We start from the raw sequence: 22,683 nt of genomic DNA, 5'->3' as shown, positions 1-22,683 counted from the left end.
TAAAATTCTCCAGTCCTGTATATTTTCTCATTCGATGGTGTAAGGTTGAAATGCCAAGCTTTGGCTGTATTGCCGAAGGCCTACGAGGCATATTGGAGGAAGCCCTGGACGTAACGGACGCACAAGGAAGACACGCCTACTTTCCTGTGGTCCAATCAAAAGGAATGACGCCCCATGGAGCCGTCGGCTCGGGGAGTGCTCTACAACAGAACAGGTGTGTTGCACGGTGCGGTCGAGGTCCTAGGAAGTACTACTGATATTTGGGTTCAATCGTTAACGTCACTAATTTGTAGTCTGGATTTTGATTGACTATCGGACCTATTTTCTTTTTTATAAAGGACTGAACGACAATTGGAACAACCGGATGAAGGTAAAACCTCAATACATTATCATTCGTTCATTATTTTGCGCGAAGCGTGCGTTTTGACCCTTTTTTGTGTAGAGAAATAGAAGGTTATCTCTACTGCAATTAGAAAGGCAAGCCCACATCGGCGTCGGTGACATGAGTCTATTTGATGTGGTCGCTCAAATCTGCCACGTTGGCGTTCATTTCAACCGATTCAACACGTGTAATCGGCCATTCGAGTCGGTCATTCTTTTACCATTCTGATTGGTGGAGGGCCAGCAGCTTCACTAGCGAATCAGTGAAGCCCGGAAGTGAGGATGGTAAACACCATAGGTAAACACCATAGATATATATCTATAGATATATATCTATAGATATATATCTATAGATATATATAGATATATATCTATGGTAAACGCATCCGAATACTCATACTTGACTGCTATATAGTATGCATTTTGTAGTACGCCACAAATATAGCGCGTCCGAATGCTCAGTACGCATTGTGTAGTACGGAGAACGTTTCCGAATGCGTACTACCGCCACAGTAAACAACGGAGTTCACTGCTATCCCACAATGCAACCGGAGTCTGGTAACTAACGAAGAAGAGATGGCTGACCCGACACGACACCACCAGAAAGACGTCGTAGAAAGCGGCGGAAAAAATAGACATTAAAAATATTAAAAAATTAAAGTAAGTAAATAAGTAAAAATTGACATTTTAAATGTAATAGCAACGATGACAAGACGGAAAACAGTTAACTTATCAAGGTAATTTTGCCGGCATCTGAGGGGAGATACGTAATCTCCAAACATCCGGTGGAGTTTCGGCGGTGTTCTGAGGCGTTCTACGCATAGCCGTAGACCGTACTACACAGTCAGGTGTAGTACGGTCAAGTAGTAGACACTGAAAGGAAATAGTATGTACCAAGTATTTGGATTCAGCCTATAGATATGTATATTAACCTGATGCCTCGTCCGCGGTGCTGGCCAATGGAGTCGAACGTCACCACTGGCGGCCATCTTACCACAGTAAGCTGCTCACCAATAACATTCTGTTGGTAGTGATTCATGTACTTTTTAAATAACCATAACTTGCTCAATTTTCAAACGGTTTGGTTTGTTATGAACGTCGGAGATGTAGGTATGACAGTACATACTTATGAATAATTGTTAGGTTCTAAGAAAAATAGAATAATGTTCTAAAATAGGTACAAGATTTCCCTTTACAAATATACATCAAGAAAGGCTGCATGTTGAAATCCCCACCCTGTACAGAGATGTATTTATGTAATTATATATAACCATGTGTTTTCATATGAAATGAACATTAAACAGAACAGATAGGTGCAAGAAATACACACATGCACATTGCACAAGGTATTCATGTTATTTATGTTAAATCAATACATGGGCTACTAAAACTCGGCAATATATTGTGTTGGTAACTTCACTCAAATCTATCTACAGTCAAGTATGCATTTAGACAAATACGATAAAATATGATTATAATATGTGCAACCTTTGTGGCTGTTCAAGACACACTGAAGGCATGATGCCACCATAGGTTTGCAGAGAACAGTGATGTTGCTAGGTACGCGTCCTGCGTCCCTGACGCATTAAAATCTGAAAGGACGCACTAAACTCACTATCCATGCGTCCCGGGGACGCATCTCATTTTCCCCATGAAAAACGATACATTGTGAACATTAAACAACTCGTGTTTAATCACAGTAACTGGCCAAAGAAACCTTCTTGTGAGCAGATCGGACAAGCGCTGTTTCAACCCTCTGCGCATCTACTAGGCGCAGACGTGATCCCCTGTACAAAGTATCGCGACATGCTAATTTAGCCGCTACCAAAACAACTAGCTCGTCACCGCTGATTTCATTTCAACAATTAAAAATACGAACTTCATAGTAAATAAACCCACGTTTCCACTGCTCGATGCTGTGCTCATTCGTGTCGAATGAGCAAATCAAACAGGATTTTTTTGCAATCCTTCTGATTGAATATATGTACATTTATGACAAAATCGTGAGGACTAGGCTTGTGACACACACACACACACACACACACACACACACACACACACACACACACACACACACACACAAATGTGGCGCTCGCGCGGTAATAGCTCATTGGCGCCACCTAGTGATCATTATGTGCAAATGCACAGCCTCTCATTAAAATGACTTAGGGGTCATTTGACCCCTCTTGTGGCGCTAGGAGTAAGTAAAAATGGCCCGGTGTTTCTAGTGTTAAACATGAACGGTTGAGTACTCCAGCTCTAACCATATCATAACACCATCAAGGAGTTTAACACTATTAATTTAATTTAAGAAATAGAATAATAATAAAAAAGAAAAACATTTTTTAAACTGGGGAGTCGGGACCCAGTGAATTTCTCAGGGACCCACCCAACTCGCCACCTGTGGGTCCCGGGGACTCACTACATTGAAAACCTCATCACTATCTCAGTGATGTCACAAAATCAACATCACTGAGAGAACTATATATAATATGCACACTGAAGGCATAATGCCTTGGGATGCAAATTATCGAGTAATTCATTAATCGATAGTTGTTTCATCTTATCGATCGATGATCGATTAATTGATAAGCGGCAATTCTTCTGAGAAGCTGAATTTCCTTCTGAATGTGACACATTTAGGTGGTAATTCAACAAAGTCGTTTAGTTGTTGTACTTTAGAATACTTCCACATATTGTGCATTTGGCGTCTTTGTCGTCATTAACCAACTTAAAGTGGCTCCATACTGCACTCCGTCCTGCCGTGTTCCAATACCCGTACTGTCCGTACTTACTAGCCAAAATTTGAGTACGCAGTACTCCAATTCAGATCCGGCGAAAAGAAGTATACTTCAAGGACCCGGATGCCGTACTCAAAACGGGCTAATCGTGAAGTGTGGATCGAAGGACACTCCCCGTACTCAACGGCAGCCTTCTTAGCTACGTAGCAGAAGAGGCGGAGCCAGGCTGAGCCAAAGTCGGCGCATTTTCCACATAGCCTGCATTAATATAGTCATTTTGTAGTTTTTATAGTTTTTATAGCTTTTTATAGCTGCTAGGCGTAAAGAGTTCACCGTTCAAAGCGGGATGTTTATTGCGGGGGAGGAGCCACGGCGGCAGTCGTGATCGTAATTTCCGGTTAGTGCACCACGGAGTACTCGATTTGGAACAGCACTCGCATCTGAAAAATGTACGTAGTAGCCAGTGCGGATAGTATACTTCCTTTAAGTATATTCATGGAAGTACGGGTATTGGAACACGGCCCTGCTTTGCTTGTGTTCCCGCTTGTGTTCCCGCGTGTGCGTCAAGTACGTCTGGCGTCAAGTGCGCCCTCACGTGGACGGTTGGGGAATTACGGGTTAAAATGCGATTAATTGCAAGTAATTTATTTTAATCGAGTAATCTCTTATCGACAATTAATCGATAATCGATTAATTGTTTGCATCCCTAATAATGCCTATAGGTTTGCAGATAAATATTTACAATATGCTTTGAGAAACCTTAAAAAAGTGAGAAATGCACCCAGATATATTAATTGTCAACATTTTCAATCAGTTTTTAAGATTAACCACACTAAAAACAATAACAAGATGTCCAAAATTCCATTCAGTGATTGTGTTAACAAACGTATTCTAAAAAGCCTTGTCAACAACAATCTAGCAATACTATTATGTCATACCAGCCCCGCTGTTCCTGTGTAACAGGACCTGTATTGTATATACTTCCACTAAGTAACTAACGATTATCCTAAAAATAAAAGTCATAATATTGTAATATCCTACAGCTGAAAGGTGATCCCACGGGTTCTCGTTTCGAGAGTTTGCAGATTAACGCATCCGTAGGCTGCACAAAAGTCTGGCATCTTCACTTGTCAGTAATTTCCTGTAGAATTCATAATGTAAGACAAACAAACCTGATTGGAAGTCATGTGCAACTTCAGTTTAATCATGTTCAACCTAAATCATATTGAAAATAGCAATTCTGCCTCTCCCATCGATGTAAAATTACTGGGTAGCTAGTAGTCTACCCGGGATAAACAACTAAGCTGCACGATTAAGTTATTTTTCGAAGAGACAAGCTGCAATTTAAACATCCAGAATTATAACCACGTTAATAACGTTTGTAAGAAACCAAACCGTTTGTAAATCCGCCAAGATTTCAGCGAGATAAGAGTATTAGCGTTTGTGCAGATCACTGACTTACGTCCGCTACAACATATTCCACCAGAAAGCTTTACTGTGGTAAGATGGCGGCCTATGGTGACGTTCTAGACGCCGCCGTAGGGCATCTAGTTAATATATATCTGGATTAAACGGCCAATTTAAGAACGCATCAAGAATACTTCCGGGTTTTACGACAGTACTTGACTTGATGCGTACTTTGAATTGGAAGAGTACTTGGGATATGACTGATGACGTTTCACAAGAATGCAAGTAAACAAGTACAGAAAAGAACGCAAATTGAGAAACGGATTGCTTTACGTGGAGTTATTTGAATGTTTCAGAAATATTTTGTGCCGTATTGCTTTTTATAGATTAATCATGCAAGTGCAAAAAATTAACCTGTGCGATTTCTTTCAAACGTTCTTGCAACGTAATGATATAGGCTATATTTTGCATGGATTGATTTTAATATGCAAATAGGTGGTGTTTAAACAAACTACTGTCGCCAGTAGGGATGGGCATGATTAATCGACGATCGACTAATTGATCGTTAAGAATTTCGTCGATTACGTACATTTTTCATCGATTAAACTAATGCAGTGTACAATTAAACATTTGACCACACGGGGGCAATATTTAAATTTGCGGCTCCTCCCCCGCAATAAACATCCCGCTTTGAACGGTGAACTCTTCACGCCTAGCAGCTATAAAAAGCTATTAAATCTATAAAAACTACAAAATTACTATTAATGCAGGCTATGTGGAAATTGCGGCGACTTTGGCTCAGCCTGGCTCCGCCCTCTTCCGCTACGATGGCTGCCGTTGAGTACGAAAAGTGTACATCGCCACACACTTCGCGATTTGACCGTTTTCAGTACACTTATTTTCGCCCGATCTCAATCGGAACGCCCTACGTACTCAAACTTAGACTAGTAAGTACGGATAGTATGGATATTGGAACCCGGCGATGTTATAATGAAGCGGACGAGGCCACGGCGAAGTCTGGTGTGGGACCATTATGATTTAAAAAATGACTTCTTGGGGAGCACTAAAGACCTACCACTCAAGGCGAGGTTAGCATCGAAGCAGAAATAAAGAACTTTTTGAGCCCCTGGATTGTGGAAAGTTGTTCCTCCGCCATGCCAAGTTAGCACGGAGGCCATTGTGCATCACGGCAACGTCGGTCCCCACAGAGTGGGTGTTTTCGGCGGCTGGACTGACTGTCACCAGGCTGCGGTCACGTCTGACCCCATAGCATGTCAACATGCTCATCTTTCTGAACAAAAATCCGTAGACTGGTTGGTTAAGTTATAACATGATTGTTTTATTTATATTATTATTGTTATTATTTTGGGAAGAAACTAGGGTTGTGTTTATTTTTAGTTATGTTTATGAGCACCGGCTTCGAGCTGCATGCTCCGTTGCGTAGAGCAGAGTAGCTGATAACTATTGAACGGATCTGGTTTAACTGAGTTGTTCATCTAATAATAAAGATCCCAATGAGGAAAACACGCTGCATTTGTATTTTCATTTCATTTTTAATATAATATATTTTTTTAATTTTAATGTAAAATATTAACGATTAATCGACTAATTGGTCGTTAATTCTCCCGACGATGGACTAAGACAACTTAATCGAATGCCCATCCCTAGTCGCCAGTAACAATTTCAACAATTAAAACATTATCATATTTAACACTGGAGCAATATTTAAAACCGGAAGCGCTTCCACACTAGCAAGTCATTCCAAACTCTGAATGCTACAAACGCTAGGTAGCACTCTAGCCTTATCTACATAGGACGCGACTAGCAAGGAAGTGTTCTAGAAAGGCTGCAGCCTTCACTTTGGGAAACAGCCCGCGAGTCCCTAGTTTGCGTACTTGGTATTAAGAAACGGAGTAATCGAAGAAGAGGACCTGCTGCTTTGGAGCGCCACCTGCTGTTTTGGAGACATATCTCGCGCAAGTGCGGAACGTACTGCGTCGGCTGTAATCCCGTAGGTGTGTACAGCCCATGTCGGTGTTCGAGTTGGCCAGATTAAATAGCCCGACTTAATTTACCGACGCGAATCGGGCAGTTGGTCCGGTGTGTGGTTGCCTTGACCCTAACATTCTACTAATTTAAATGAAACTAAAAAGAACGTTAAATGTTATATTGGCAAATAATCTGAAAAGTACCAGATAACTCTAATGCTTTTATTTTTTGCAGGTGACATTGGAAATTAAATGGACTTGAAAATGTTTTCAATATCAGAACCTCCAACGTCCGGATCGGAGGTGGTGTTCGTGGTTAAAAAGGTCTGTTTTAAGAGCCATTTCGGTCTGGTGGAACTGTTGGTGGACATCGGCTATGAAGTTAAAGGCGTCCAGGAGAACAAGACTGAGGAAGTAGCGTCTGATCAAATCAATCCCGACTCAAAAGATAACCCTGTCCCGGAATGTGTCTTAACAAAACGGCAGAATATAATGCCATACCAATTAGAAACCTGCTTTCTCGCTAATATTCTGCCTTTTACAGAGAAATGGTCAGAAAAAGCAACAATATTTTTGAAATCTGTACTTGACAAGCAAATGAGTGGATTGGTTGAAGATGTACTGATGCCAGACGGGATCATCCTCATTGACATTCCGTTGATCGGCAATTTTCTATCCCGCCATCGGATGGCAAAGAAGATTGAAGCTGGCCACTTCAGGAGCCTGGTCCTCTCATCTCTAGATTCCCCTACCAGTCCTTCCACGCCGTGCTCCTTAAGCACTTCACTGTCTAATGGTGGGGATGTGCCAAAACAATACCTCTACCTCGAACTGCAATCTGGATTCTTTGAAAATGTCAAGGTGACCCAAGTGACGGATTCAATGAGCCTGTTCTGTAAACTCTCAATATTCTCCAAAGAGCAGGAGAAGCTCTCCAAGCAGATGCAGCTGCACTATGAGGGAAGGTCTACCCTGGGGCCAGCTAGACCATGGGCGAGTGGATCCCCGTGTGCCACCAGAAGCGCTGACGGCACATGGCAGCGTTCCCAACTGACCCAAGCCGCAGTGAGCGACACTGGCTTCGTGGACGTGCTACACGTGGATCACGGGGAGACTCAAAGGATCCCCATGTCTGAAGTCCGACATCTGCACGACAGCTTCCTCCGAATACCGGTCTTCGCGTACCACTGTGCTCTCGATGGAGTGGACGGCACCACTCGGCCCAAAGACCAAATAGATGTTCTGAAATCCCTGATGCGTGGTTCTGTTGTGGCTAAATTTGAATGCTACGATGCAGTGAAGAATATCTATGATGTCCGGTTGTTTGGAGATAACGCGGCATGCATCAATGCTTATTTTATAGAGGAATCTATTGTTCTTTCAGACTCGAGGCACGCCGGTAAGGATTCCTTGGCGGAAGACCGTACCACGCCATCAGATACAGATGAAACAGAAAATAGTTTCATCCCCAAGGTCGGCCTGACGGATCAGTTCTTTCAATGCAGCGCGTCACCCAAGTCTGCAAACCCACCAGCAAACAGGAGAACAGACAACGACAAATGTGTTGACAAGAAATGCTGGCCCGATCCATCGCCCCTCAGGAAGGAAAACGCAAACTCTGTGATGCAGAATGGATCCGCTTCTGCCCAAACCCCCGATGTGGAGAAGAAAAACATTTGTGAACAAATTTTACCGGTAGGAAGCTGTGTGGCGGTGAAAGTAACTTTCATTGAAAGTCCATTAATGTTTTTCTGTCAAATATTAGAAAACAGAGAATCTCTTCTGCTCCTAATGAAGGATTTGCAAAGTTATTATGACACTTCCAGGGTCGAGAAGCCTGTCATTGATTTCTGTGTTGCCCGGCACCCAGACAACCACATGTGGTACCGCGGGAGAATAATGGACCGCAAGTCATCAATGACGGATGTCAGATTCATAGACTACGGTCACATTGTCCAGGTTCCTTTGAAAGACCTACGCTCAATTGATCCACGCTTCATGTGTATGAAAGCGCATGCCCTTCAGTGCTGTTTACAAACCCCATTGCACCCAGACAACCCCAGTGCTGCTCCTTGGACAGATGGGGCCACAGAAGAATTCCGCAAGTTCGTAGATGAAGGAGATTTCTCCAAAGGCGAGTTGAAATGCACCATCAAAGCTATGACACGCAACCCACAAGGTTTTGCATGTAGCGTTGTCGAAATCGGGACCCCTCTTCAGAGTGTATGCGACCTGCTCACTCGGCTGTCAGTGTCACAGTCTGTACACCCTCCGGAGGTTATTACTGTTCCACTCGTCCCAACGGGATACAGTCACTCAACCCACAACCTGGAAGTCGGTTCCAGGGAGGAGGTGTCCATCACATGCTCCGTTAGTGTCAATCATTTCTACTGCCAGCTCACCAGGAACAACCCTTCGTTTGACAGAATCATGGAAGGCGTTCAGCAGCTTCTGGCCAGTCAGTCGCAATGCACTGGTCTTCCTCTGGTGGTCGACAGCGCATGTATCGCAAGGTACACGGACAACAAGTGGTACAGAGGTCATATAAAGAAGACAGGTACTCAGCCCCAGGTTTGCTTTGTGGAATTTGGTGATGTCGTGTCATTGAAAATGTCAGACGTTCTTCCCGTTCCAGCAGAATGTAGTGCCGTCCGATCGCTTCCTGTGCAGGCTGTCGAAGTTGGCCTGTTTGATGTTCCGGCAGATGCACCAAAGGAAATCAACGACTGGTTTGAAGAGCACGCCGTCGGCCACTGTTTCACCATCTCTGTCGAGGAAATAGACTCCAGTGGGAAGCTACTTGTGGTACTCTTCGACGGGACATTGAATGTAAATCTTACAATCAAAGCGAGGACAGTGATGGCAAAAAAACGAAATGGCTCACACCCACAGCCCGTTCCTTCGCCGTCTTCAGGCGCCGAACGGCACGCACTGGAAATCCCAGTGGACCACTGTCAAATGCAAAAACTAACAATCACTGAACCAAAGATGAGGACCGCGCAACCAAACGAAATGTGTGGCAGAAATGGGCCCCAAGCAAAGGTGGAGCAGAGTGGACCGTCCGTAGCATATGCCCTGCTGGACACGAATAAACCTGTGCAACCTTCAGTGGCACCCAGTAATGCCTTAAAAAATGCAACACTGGCAGACCTTCCCCCAAAGCTAATAGAGCAAAGATCGTCATTTGCTGTCCATGTTTCCCATTTCAAGAACCCTTCAAGGGTTTTTGTTCAACTCCAACAGGATGAGAAGGACATATACGCCATTGTGGACAAACTCAACGACCAAGACGGGGTGTTTTCCGGTCCAGTTCAATTTGACAGCTTGAATGTTAGTGATTTGATCAGTGCAGAGTTCCCTGACGACAGTGCATGGTATCGTGCAGTTGTTGGGAAGAAGCTTGACGACGGGTCACTCGCAGTAGAGTTCATAGACTTTGGCAACGAGGCCACGATCCCTTGTGGTAAGACGTGCTACCTCGACAAGGAATTCCTAGCTCAGCCACGGTTCGCTATTCCATGTCAATTTGGAGAAATCAGCAACGAACAAGAACAGTGGGATCAGGAGGCGATATCGGCGTTCAAAAGTGATACTGTGGAAAATCCTGAGAAGACTTACTCGTGCACCTTCATGAAAGAAACTCGAGACATTTGGGATATTGTTTTGGTCGACCAGGGCGTTGCATTGTCACAGAAACTCATCCAGCAACCTCAACCCGGATCAAACTCAAAGCAAACCGATTGCACTGAAGGAACCTCCAGATACCCCAAGCCGGACGTCCTCCCAAACTGTCTGTATCAGGTGTTTGCGACGTGCATTGTGGGACCGCACTTCTTCTGGTGTCAGCATGAGAACCCGGAGGTTCTGGACAAGGTGACCAAGCTCACAGAGGAGGCCGGACGATTGGGAGGGCAGGACCCCGCCTGGGTCGGGACCCTGAGCCTCGGCAGTCCCTGCCTCGCCCTCTTCCCCGACGACAATCATTGGTACCGCGCTCAGGTCATCCGCAGGACCGGCGACGCCATCTCGGTTTTGTTCGTAGATTACGGCAATGAGACAGAGGTCGACGTGAGCGGCGTGAAGGCGGTGCCCCGGTTCCTGTTCGAGTCGGCGCCCCAGGCGTTCCTCTGCGCCTTGGAAGGGTTTGACGAGTCGAAGGGCACCTGGGAGGAGTGCGCTTCTGACGAATTCTACGAACTCCTGGTGGACAAGGCTCTCTGCGTGACTCCGCTTAGTGTGGGGGACAACCTTTACACGGCGATTCCTCAGTACACCGTGAGGGCGGAAATTGGGGAAACGGTGGTGAACAAAGCAATGGAAAATCACTGGAAAGCTTTGGGAGGTAAAGATGGTGACATCAGCCCGGCGCAGAGCCCCCCATTGGTGAGTATCCCTGTATTTTATGAGAACTTTCTTTGGTCGGTACCGCCGAGACCATTTAGATGCACATTGGCTACTAAAATACATTTAATCATTAGATTAATCTTAAATCATGCGATATCCGTTTTCCACTGCATATCCAAGAATTGTCCCAGTTTATGTGCTGTTCAGTTCTGTGCAGTTTGTTTAAATATCTGTTTATGTATTTCCGTTTCGTCCTTTATAGTTGTTAAAGGACAAAGTTATTAACTCCAGCAGCCTACCATGTTACTAAAGGCTTTCCCAGAACGGTAAATAACGGCTAAATATGACCAAACTCTGCCATTTGTTCTATAACTAATTTTAGTTGATTTATACATGTACGACAGACTAGTGTAATGAGTCTGAGAACTTTTTTTGTTATTGCAGTTTTGTCCTCTGAAAATATTTTTTTTTGCCTTACAGACCATTAAACATAAACCTCAAAGAATCGGCAGGACTTGATTTCAAACATGACCAGTGGACGGAGAAAAATATTAAAAAATAAAATCTATGTATAATAAATTTGATGTAATTAAATTGAGTTTGCCATTTGTTTTACTTACATTTTTCTATTATGCATACACAATTGCATTTGGGTTAGGGTTTGTTTGAATCAAAGCCTTATCTAGTTTTGAATTAAAGCCTTATCTTGCTTTAAAAAAAAATATCTAGAAGTACACAGCTCAACACATTTTAAACCTGATTTCTGTAAATGATTGACCAGCGTACCTTTATTGTTAAAATACTTTTATATCATCACTGTTTTAAGCGGGAAGAAAATGTTCATTCATATGAACTGTCATTGTAATCATTTAGTGGAAATAATGGTTGGTTTATATAATGTGGCTTTCAGATTCTGCAACACTTTTAGTTCTGGGTTATTTTCATCTATTCTATAGTGGAAAATAAAAAGTGTGTGTGTGTATATATATATGGGGATGTAGGAAAGGCAACTTTATTTATATAGCACTTTTTATACACAAGGCAGACTAAGTGCTTCACATATAAACACTGTCATACAATAAAATAATAGATAAGTAAAAGAAAACATGCAAAAAATATAGATGTAGATCTATGTATCTTTATCTAAATATTATGTTACTTTAATGGGCTACTATCAGGTCTCAAAGACGTTGACAATAAATTAAGGCATCAAACCACCAGATGGCAGCAGAACCAATCTTATGTACTGATTTCCTGTGTCGTTCGTTTGTTGAGCTTTGCCCGGCGACGCTCACCTTTTATGGAGCTAGTTTCCTGCCATAATTTAAACCTGAAAAAAAAGTTTCAAAGGCTTGTAAGTCTGGGTTTGAAAACTCAACACCTTGTAAACACCTTGTAGGAAAGGTTTTGCAACACTGAAAAACGAGATTATAGCCTGAAAAAAAAAATCAAAAACATCTGCAAACATGATTTTGTGTTCTATTTTATCTTCATCATTTTCACCAACACATTTTCAAAGTAAATATTTTTTCACAAACACATTTTCAAAGTTTAAAAAATGTCACCAACGCATTTGCAGAGTTTCAAATCTGGCACTGTTCTAACAGTGTATTTCATTGTTTTCCGGTTTTGAAACCTTGTAAATGGGATTCTGCAAACAGGTGTTCATACATTGAGAAATAATTTTTGAAAGGTTGAATATTTATTTTTAAAAACGTGTAAAGGTGTAAATGTAGGTACACCATTAAAATGTATTTCTTCAGAAATGACTTTTCAGCACTGACTTTTCAAAGATTTGACCACACAGGCGCAAGCTTTGAGTCACGTGATTATTTATGTGGGTAGGCTACTCCAACCTCATTGCTGATCGATATGTAACCATTTATTTGTATATAAATCTGTTTCTTAAACAATAACAATGAACTGTATTTTTTTCTAGGCCTACATACGTTTACTACATTGTTGGTGTTATATGGAGCAATCTTTCATATTTATGAAGTTAACTTATGCTTCCATGCAGGGTTCGAGTTAAGGATTGCATCTTTGTGGGGGTCTCTTGAAGTTGTTGAGGGGGGGGGGAGAGGGGTGTAAATATAGGAAGTAAATATTTAATATGACACTACTCTTCTCAATGCCGTGGAACGCTCCGTTCACTTGCATTGGCCCTCCGCAACACCAGCGTCTTCGGTTGCTAAGCGACGTCAACGTCTTTGGCTTACTGTTTCTCTGCTGATCAACACTACGAATGGTAACAATAAATTGTAAAAAGACGCCTTGTGAAGTTATTTTTTCGTTTGGCAAGTAGCTGCTCATTTTCGAAAATAAGCCCTTTCAGGTCGAAGCAAGACACCTCCGTTTCGCGTCTGTGTCCTGTTCGCCCTGTCTAGGCTTATTTTCCCGATAATGACTGGCGTTCTATTATCCCTTCCTTAACGTCAATATTACTCTGTATGTGGAAGGGAAAATAGATTTATTTGTAATTACAATATTATGCTGCTGTAGAGACCCCCACTGATATTTGAGTTTACTGCAGTGCTTTCATGGGAGCCAGACCTCTCTCTATGGGTGCTCAGCTCCCACTGGCTCCAACCTAACTCAAACCCTGCTTCCATGGTCGGTAAGCAATGCGACTGCGATCGCTCAGACCTCTCGCTTATGATGCTACAATGCTAACAATGCGAAAAAACAAGAATATTTCTGCATCCGGTAAGTCCTGAACTAGGGCGTGGCTAGGCTCCCATGATGCGGAAGCATATCTCTCCTTGATGTTACCCTGCGCCATTGAGCAGTTTACATAGGAATGAATGGGCGCCATTTTGGAATCCGGTGTCCATTCTATAATATGTTCATGTTTCCCCTGCACCACTGAGCAGTTTCCATAGGAATGAATGGGCGGCCATTTTTCTTTCTGTGGTCCATTCTTTTTATGTCCGTGATATGAAGCAGATCGTCCGTGGGCGGGAAAAAATTGCAGCATTAACCAATGAAAGTCGCCGGCAGGGGGTGAATATTTTTTTATTTGGCTCAAAACAAAGAAGCAGTAGCCTGACTGCTATGTTCAAGGCAGTATCTTTGTATGTTCATCGTTTAGTTGCACTATAGGTTTTTTTTTTGTATCCTGTTTTGATCAGTATATGCCAATGTTGTTATCAATAAAAAAACATTTGCACAAGGCAAGCCGATGCACTATGTTGATAAGAGCATTAAAATGAGAAATTAATGGGACAAAGAAATCAAGGGATATTTAGCATAGAAAAAAGAATCGCGATTAATCGTGAGTTAACTGACATTAATGTGATTAATCGCGATTAAATATTTTAATCGCTTGACAGCACTAATATAAATGTAACAACACACAAATACATTTTTGATAAATTGCAAACATTCTTTTAATTAATATATTTATGGATTTATATTACATTTATTTAAAACAAGGCACATTTGTGTGTGGATCAGAAATGTGTTTGTGAAACTTATTTGTTTATGGATTTATTTTACATTTATGCATACCGATATCCATTTGTATGTGCATTGAAATGTATTTGTGAGAAGAGAGTAATTTATATATAAATCACGGATTATTATTATTTTTTTAAATAAAAGAATTGCGTTAATCGCACAATAAAAAAATTAACGACGTTAAAATTGATTTGCGTTAATGCCGTTAATAACGTGTTTAACTGACAGCGCTAATTTATATACAAACTGTTAAACTTGAATTAACAAGCACACTTGTTTGCATTTGTGTGTGAACTGGACTGTATATGATTTTTGAGACTCTCCTGATGTCGCTAGATTCACAAATGCATTTTTTTCAACAAGGATCTCTGTAGCCAATCAGATGCCTCCCTCGTTTTCAGCCAATTTGTTTATGGATAAATTTTACATTTATACATACCGACATCCATTTATGTGTCCATTGAAATGTATTTGTGAGAAGAGAGTAATTTATTTGTGAATCCTTCTCTGTGCATTCATTATTAATGAGACTGTTTTGACCCCATAGTTATGAAACTAAAACTGTGATTCTGAATACATTTTCAGATGATATCGAAATTCCGTGGATAACATTGAAGATAGAAGTGTGTAGATTTGTTAAATGGTTTGAACGAAGATAAACGGTTGAAATTTGATTTAGTTACGTCTCTCCCATGTTAAAAAATATATAATATTTTAAAAGTGGAATATCTTAAGAAGTATAAAATATTTAAAAAAAACTGAAAAGAACCTCGCGATTCCAAGGTATTCTGAATATTTTTAAATTTGAATGGAGTCTCTAGGGGAAAAATGAGGAAGGAGATAAGTCTCAAAGTTTGTAGAGAGAAAGAAAGAATGAATACAACTTATGAAGAACAATAGTTGAGCACTGCTTGCAGCACTCACCTAATAATAGTAAAACTAACAATTACGATAGGTTAGCTTCGCAATCTGTGCTTGCCACCCTAATAAATAATAAAAACCCTTGACATCACACATCCACAATAAGATCGTTATACATCCCATGCTCTAAAGTTGTAGCCTACAACATTAGGCCAAAAATAATTACATTTCCCTGCTGAAGATGAAATGCGTTTCCCTCCACTAAACGGGACAGGCTGGTGTCTCAGGAGTCATTCTTCCATCGAAGACTGCATGGAGGTCTCCTTAGTGGACGATGGCCGTCGCTAGGGGATCAGAGACAACGTGTCAACACGACTGCAAAAACACATCTGCTAATGAAACAAGTGCTGTGAGTGATCCGTGTAGAACTCACAGTTGAGAAAACATTTTTCCTCAGTGCGTCTCGAACCTTGGTGAAATAAAAAAAACGGGGTCCATTTTACAGTTAATTTGTGAAACAGCTTTTTGTTTGTAACATGCTCGAAAACACATTCTGTCGTGTAGATGCTAAGGCTACGGGGATCGCTGTTTCATGGGAGAGAAATCTCCTGTTCAAACTCAAAAAATAATTGCACTTTTCAAAGACGGCCGGGGTTGGAGGGGTAGGTGGAGGAGCTCGATTTTTGCTAACTTGAAATTGAAGATCTCGCACATTGTACCTCTTAATATACTACTGTGAATGTGTTGTATTTAAAGAGGCAACCAAGCTGTGAACTCTTTCAGATCGGCTCAATGACCTATCAATGGTGACACATTTTAGTGATCGCAGTATTTGCAGGTCAAAATAAAGCTGTAAGAAATAAATACCATTTTCTCTCCCACACTGACGGTCAACAGGATGAACAGTCCCTGGGGAAGTATTGGAGACGGAGCGGTTATAAAGGAACAGGAGTATATAGCGAAGTTTCACCAGGATCTTAGCACGTCATGTACGCACTGATTGTATGTTGTTCGTCCTAGCACTTAAAAATAGTACTTAGCATCGTGTAGCATCATATCCTAGCTAGCTTTGTTGTATACGAGGAATGGGTTAACCTAACAATTGTTACTATTTTCTATGAACATCCTTACTGTACCGACAGCGATATATTGTTGTTTCTCTTTCTTATGGCAAATGTACTTATCGTGAGTCGCTTTGGATAAAAGCGTCTGCTAAATGCCATCAATGTAAAATGTAAATCTGAGGGCTCCCACCTGGAAAGAATTACAGACACTGAAGATGTAGAAGACAGCGGACGCTGCCAGGCCATCCGCCAGGTCAAGGACTAAACTAGCAAAACCGAAGAGCCAGGTCACTCCGAAGACAGGGGTCAGGATGATGATGGACCTGAGAATGCGTATGGCGGCGTGGCCACTGCTGCGGCTTTTACATCTTTCTGGTCCTAATCCCTTGACGGGGTTCAACAGCTTGACAATCACTAAGGCCATGCTTAAAATGTTGACGAAGACGATGATGCCCACCGGTATGATGAAGGAATAGAAGGAGCCCTTGAGCATGCTGTAGTGTGTCAGCCAACAGCTATGGGCGTCGTAGTACTTCCCCTCTGCTCCGCCGTCGTTGGACACAAACGTGAAGGTCACGATGAGAAACGGGGCGCCGTAGCCCACTGAGTAGCACACGCCCTGGGACCAACCTTTGCTCAGATCCGACCACACAACCATGGTCTGGTAGAGCAGAAGGCAGCTGAGGCAGAACATCCAGCAGAACTGCGCAAGGAAGAAGAAATGCTTCAAGACGACGCAGATCTGACACCAGAGGTCGGAAACGTCCCCCGAGAATGCGGATGCAAAGAGACTGCAGTTTCCGATCAGGAGGGACACGGAGATGTTCACTAGCGTGATGTGGCGCAAGTACAAGCCAACGGACTTCGTCACGTTCTTCCAGACCAGGCACTCGATCATCAGGAACGAGACCAGAGAGGCGATGGAAATGGCTAGACCCACGCAGGTGATCTCGCGCAGCGCCGGCAGAATGACAGCTTTTCTTGACAAGAGGAGGGTAAACGAGGAGGAGAATTGGCACTTACAGCTGCCTTCGTTTCTCGAACCGCCCCAGACACAAAGGTCAAACGACCACTTCCCATTTCTGTCCATGGCGGCGCACTTCATTTCATGGTTGCGTTGTCGCGGGGAGATCAGCGTGAACTGGATCAAGACTTTACTGCCGGGGTCGTGATTGAACCGTCGCTCATTATTGCTGTCACTCATCGTCACTATGATGCTGTTGGGCTTGGTGTCCTTCTGTATGGGCGGCAAGAAGTTGACAAGATTTTTAAAACCCGCCGTTTTCACAACGCCTTGTTGCCCGTCGACGGAAACGTTGACGCCGAAGAGAGTGTTCGTACAGCGCGCCAACTTGCAAGCCTTTATCTGTACATTTGACGCCGCACTGGCATGTTCCTTTGATATGTTGGTCTGGCTGATCAACTGCTTAACAGACTCCAAGTACAATTCAGCCATCGACAGGTTATGCGTGACATTTGACCTCCAAACTTCCTCCGAAGGAACGTTCAGGATGTTGCTGGACGACTTCACGATTTCCTGGTAAGACAGATTTCAAATTTTGACACAACAGCACAACCGAGCAATATAAGGTGTTGAACACTATTGACGGTTGTGGGAACTTAAAGGCGGCATATTATGCAACCAGTCGTGAGTGAGATTACAAGCCGTTTTGAAAATCTGCCTCTTCTGACATCACAAGTGGGTGTGTCAACCAAGATGTATGACGGATGGAGAACGTTTGCCTCAGTCCACTGGATAGGCTGGTAGACTGATCTATCCAGCGTACATCTAAGTGGACACGCCGACTTACGAAGTCAGAAGAGGCAGATTTTCAAAACGGCTTGTCACAGCTAATCACACTCACACCTGTTGGTATAATATGTCACCTTAAATTCAAACATAACGGGATCAACAATGGGGACTTACCTCTAATGTTGATTCATTGAACGAGGTGTTTAAGTTTTGCATGTTGTTGAGGATGTTGATGGAAGTATTTAGATTAGAAACACTGCTGATGCTCCTCGTGTTGTTAGTAGCATTTGTAAGGCGAGAAAACAGCTCTGCGGCATTCTGGTAAACAACTCCGAGACCTTTGTCAATCACCTGGGAGGCATTTTGGGCAATTATTTATCGGTAAGCAATGACACACATTGTTCAGCAAATGCTTTGTCTAATTATTATGTGATGAAACAAAATGTCTGCCACTTACTTGGGTGCGTTCTGCAATGCTGAAGAGGTCGCGGTTTACGCACTCTGACTCCTCCTTCCCCCAAATTCCGTTGTTGTCACATTTCCGCAATCTAAACCCCTCTCTAACTCCCTCACAACGCAGCTTGGCAGTGAAGCCGGCCTTCGTGACTGGCCAATCCTCGTCCGCCTGACAATGCTTACCATTTACTATTGGAAAACAATTTGCCGGAAAAAAACGTCATCAACGGTAACTCTATAGTGCAATGATAAATCATTGTCTAACTGGCACAATTACATGCCTGCATTTTCCAAATCAATATTGCAACAATTTTCCAGTTTATCTTTAAATTAATACATTTGTTACCATGAACATCGTTAACTTAGTTAGCGTGAACAACATTAGTAAACTTTAGTAACACCATTAATCCATTATTATTCGACCATTAGTTAACTATTAATTAACTGCGAGTGCATTTTAGGTAATGCTTATTAACGCATTACCTAATGTTAATCAATGGTTATTTAATGTACCCTAATTGTGAAGGTTTACCACTTCAATTAACTTGTACTTGGTGTTACACCTGAGCCGTACCGCTTATGATGTGGATTTCAATCGAGGCCTTTCGTTTTTGGTTCCTCCTATTGCTGAACACACAATTCATGTTTGCCGGGTTCTTCGCGTCCTTTGGTAAACACGAAAAGGCAGTTTGGGCGTCGTAGGACCTGGGATCTTGCCCTTCTGATCATCAAAACATCAAATGAGTGAAAATTGCTGTTCCAATGAGTATCACACAAGACAGCAGGGAAATCAGAGTTAACAATCGTGGCTAAAAGACAGTGAACCCTTGCTTACCGACGTTTTCTCCAGCCACCAAAGCAGAAGAATTCCCCTCTACGGTCCAATCTACTGCATAGGGTTCGGTGCTGTTCTTTATCTCACATTTCACTCTCACCGACACCCTTGTGGAGCCATTTTTACATTGGGGGAACTGGGGGTCGCTGAAGATGACGATTTGAGGCAGAAGTGCGACGTCCAGTTTGAAACTGGCTCTGTGAAGTATCTTCACACCGGTATCCAATTTTGGCCTGAAGGTACAATTGATCAGGCCTGGGAAAAATGGAACAAGGGAACAGCTTCATCGTCAGTACACTGCAGTACAATGACATCTGCTCCACACATCTGAATGGATCTTGATTTCGTCAGACATGACGATATTAATTCTTTGTACATTTTACTTTTGATGGCGAGTTTGAGGTTCATTCTTTTTTTTTGGGTTCAGTTGGATGAAACGGAAAAAACTGACACACACACACCTGCCCAAATTCCAGATGTTTGTTGGAGTGTGAGTATGGTGGTCCCGTTCCCTTGTGAGTTCACATTGGACTCTGTTCCGTCTGTGATCTGAGAGATCACCAAAGGATCTCTCAGTGTGGCCTGTTTCCACTCTTTGACCGTTGTATCGTTTTGGGACGAATTGCAGACGATGTCGACCATGCTGTTCAGCTTCACCGGCTGCGGGGGCCCGCTTATGTCCAGAAGGCCTGTGAAGAATCAGTGGATATTATCTTTTCTAAGTTAGTATGTAGTATGAAGTAAATAATCGTACACAAGGTCATTTCTGAAGCATTGGATTTGACTGTCTGTGATGAAAAAGTTAAAACGCCGGACAGGTAAATTACAATATTGAAAATGATATTGAATTAACATGACCAGGGGTGGTGGTCCCATTAGTCAAGGAAGGCAAATACCTGAGGCACCCAATAGCACCAAGCAATTCAATTGTAAACTTACAGCTCGACATCCACATGTTGAAAACCTTGAGGGGGAGGAAAACCTTGACGAGCAGGGCTGGTAACACAGCTTACCTAGCTTAGCTTCGATTCTAATTAACATTGAAAGCTTGCAACTGCTCTGCTTTTGAAAGGTTTGTTGTACTCCAATAGCATGCAAAACGAATAGTTCACGAGTTAACGTTCGAATAATGGGAGGGAACCATTTGGAGCCCCTTAGGCCCCTTAAAAAATACTTATTTAATGTATTATATTGTATTTAGAAGATAATTATTGGGTTGTTCACGCCCGTTCTATGGTTCTTTACCTTCAGTTTCCACTTCAATGGAGTTGTTGTTCAATGCTTTCGCTGCTGCCGCGGTTTTCTGCCCCAAGGTCTTTGTATTCATTTGGGTGTTGACATATACCTCAAAGGATGCATACACACCTAGCCTTTAATAAATGATAATAAACGTAATTTATGTAAGTGCTTTACATAAATCTCTCTCTCTCTCTCTCTCTCTCTCTCTCTCTCTCTCTCTCTCTCTCTCTCTCTCTCTCTCTCTCTCTCTCTCTCTCTCTCTCTCAATCCCCCAATCACTTACTCTCTTCCACTCACTCACTCAGTCACTGTAGTGGGCATTGAAACAGTAGCCTACAATTAATAGCCCATAACACAGCTAGGGAAAAGTGAAGTAAGACTACTAGAATGTATTGAAAGTCAGTGTTTTTGGTATGGCGTCTGATAACGCCATTAGGTCTAATATGCGGGGTAGTTTACCTGAACCCGGTGACCTGTATGCCATCGAATCGCAGCAGGGTGTTGTAAACTGGTTTCATCTGATGGGGAAAAAACAGATTTCAGACAACAGCGAGCTAGTCACTACACACATGCGTTATAGATTAGGCTACGTGTTGCCAAAAGATCAAGACCGAATCAATTAAACCGTGCAATTCAACTAAGTCCTACTTCGCTCCGTCAAAAACCTACCTTATCTATCAGCTTTTTAGCAAGTTTTTTGAACTTCAGAGTATTCGGGTCTTCCAGGGAGTGGTAATATATCTCATTTTCCAGAAAAATCGACCCATAAATAGTGACTGTAAAGAAAAAAATATATACAAAAAAGGGTAATTTATTTATGTTTTCCATGGTTCAAACAATCGAGAATGCCGTGTGCTCCTCTCGGAGAAGATTCGTGATGACGCACAATTATGTAGGCCAATCTCATTTGGAGAAGTTAAGCCACGCGATATTACCCACATTCTTTACTCCATTATATTCATTAGCCTACCTCTGGTCTTCGGATGGCAAATTGGATCGACATCTTTGGGAAGGCTACACTTGGTGGGATTGGTGGGATTACAACATTCGCTCTTCTTCTCACAAACCTCATTGCTCCATACGTGCCCGGCCAGACAGGAGCACAGAGCCGCCGCGTCACATTCTTAAAAATATTTAAATAAAAGTTGTATTCATTTGTCAGTTTTGATTTAATAAAAACACATGAAAAGGCTTTACTGGTGATGCTACAAAAAAGAGTTCACTCAACTTGTAGTGACCCCAATGTCAATGACTATCACATTATGTGGCAGTCCGTCCAGCACGATAGAGCTGAGCTGTTCCGTGATGTTGGGGAGGGCGCTCGGCTCGATGGTGAGCACCGCGTAATACATTAGCGTGGAATTATCTGGAACAGGACCCAGATTAGGACTCATCGGGTTTATGCTTGTATGTATTATAGTTAAAAGTTCATTGCGTGTGCCTATGTGATAACACAAATCAATTTACCTCCTCCATATGCCTAGAAAAGGGATTCAAGTAAGAAGGGAAATTAAATAAATTGACTTTTCCATTGCATTGTTAAACATGATTTAAGATTTGAATTCCACATTCGAAAGACTGACTCACCTGAAAACAGCTCAATCCCAGAATAAAAAGAGTCAGGTATATTATACAGACTCTCATTGCACTCCCTTACGAGCAGGACCTACAGGCGGTTAATTGAGATTGTAGGCCTAATCAAATGTAATACAAATAAAATACATGACATCTTAGAAATAAACAGGTCATAAATCAAGAGCTCAGACTATAGGCCCAATTTAAAAATATTTATGTTATAGACCCATTAAATTGAATAAACACTTGAAAATACAATTTAGAAAATCAATAGATTGATAACTATTCGAATAGTACCTCTCCTTCTTGCTCAGCTGCGTGTTGTAAATTGGCCCCGCAGAAACAACATCTGTTAAGGGATCATTCCGTCAGCACCCACTGAAGGAACTGCAAGTTTTATCTTAACTGCCTCTGCATTTGACTATCAAAATAGCAGCTAGCTGTTTATCTGGGGGTGTCAGTGTAATGTGACTTCCCTTTTTTTGGAAACTCATTCGCAATAGGACTTAATATTACTATAGGCCTAGTTGTTTAGCCAGCAATAGGAGTTTGGTTGCAAATAAAAAAAAACGTGAATAAA

The 22,683-nt window shown here is 42.2% G+C and overlaps 2 protein-coding genes across 5 annotated transcripts; one reads left to right on the top strand and one right to left on the bottom strand.

The window, feature by feature from the left end:
- Nucleotides 1-177: 177 nt before the first annotated feature.
- Nucleotides 178-11,480, top strand: LOC130382859 (tudor domain-containing 6). 3 transcript variants are annotated; one of them, XM_056590790.1, is made up of 5 exons: nucleotides 178-214; nucleotides 339-370; nucleotides 6,753-10,900; nucleotides 11,124-11,187; nucleotides 11,342-11,450. In XM_056590790.1, exons 3-4 carry the CDS (start codon nucleotides 6,770-6,772, stop codon nucleotides 11,169-11,171), a joined length of 4,179 nt encoding a protein of 1,392 aa, XP_056446765.1. In that variant the 5' UTR covers nucleotides 178-214; nucleotides 339-370; nucleotides 6,753-6,769; the 3' UTR covers nucleotides 11,172-11,187; nucleotides 11,342-11,450. The 3 variants fall into 3 exon arrangements, with proteins under 3 accessions (XP_056446765.1, XP_056446766.1, XP_056446764.1); XM_056590789.1 differs by lacking the exon at nucleotides 178-214 and having other exon boundaries at nucleotides 221-370; XM_056590791.1 differs by lacking the exon at nucleotides 11,124-11,187 and having other exon boundaries at nucleotides 190-370; nucleotides 11,342-11,480.
- On the bottom strand, nucleotides 11,050-22,482 carry LOC130382863 (adhesion G protein-coupled receptor F5-like). Of its 2 annotated transcripts, none has more exons than XM_056590797.1 (17): nucleotides 22,401-22,482; nucleotides 22,116-22,222; nucleotides 21,996-22,008; nucleotides 21,757-21,894; nucleotides 21,499-21,651; nucleotides 21,198-21,304; nucleotides 20,988-21,046; nucleotides 20,535-20,659; nucleotides 19,751-19,978; nucleotides 19,290-19,544; nucleotides 19,029-19,175; nucleotides 18,456-18,643; nucleotides 18,173-18,349; nucleotides 16,436-17,782; nucleotides 16,049-16,090; nucleotides 15,615-15,650; nucleotides 11,050-15,525 (listed from the first exon to the last, which is right to left on the bottom strand). In XM_056590797.1, exons 2-17 carry the CDS (start codon nucleotides 22,170-22,172, stop codon nucleotides 15,472-15,474), a joined length of 3,126 nt encoding a protein of 1,041 aa, XP_056446772.1. In that variant the 5' UTR covers nucleotides 22,173-22,222; nucleotides 22,401-22,482; the 3' UTR covers nucleotides 11,050-15,471. The 2 variants fall into 2 exon arrangements, with proteins under 2 accessions (XP_056446772.1, XP_056446773.1); XM_056590798.1 differs by having other exon boundaries at nucleotides 22,116-22,194.
- Nucleotides 22,483-22,683: the final 201 nt, after the last annotated feature.

Source organism: Gadus chalcogrammus, chromosome 5 (genome assembly GCF_026213295.1).
Source record: "Gadus chalcogrammus isolate NIFS_2021 chromosome 5, NIFS_Gcha_1.0, whole genome shotgun sequence".
NCBI classification, from domain to species: Eukaryota; Metazoa; Chordata; class Actinopteri; order Gadiformes; family Gadidae; genus Gadus; species Gadus chalcogrammus.
The sequence above is the reverse complement of the archived record's forward strand: the minus strand, read 5'-3'. Positions and strand labels throughout refer to the sequence as shown.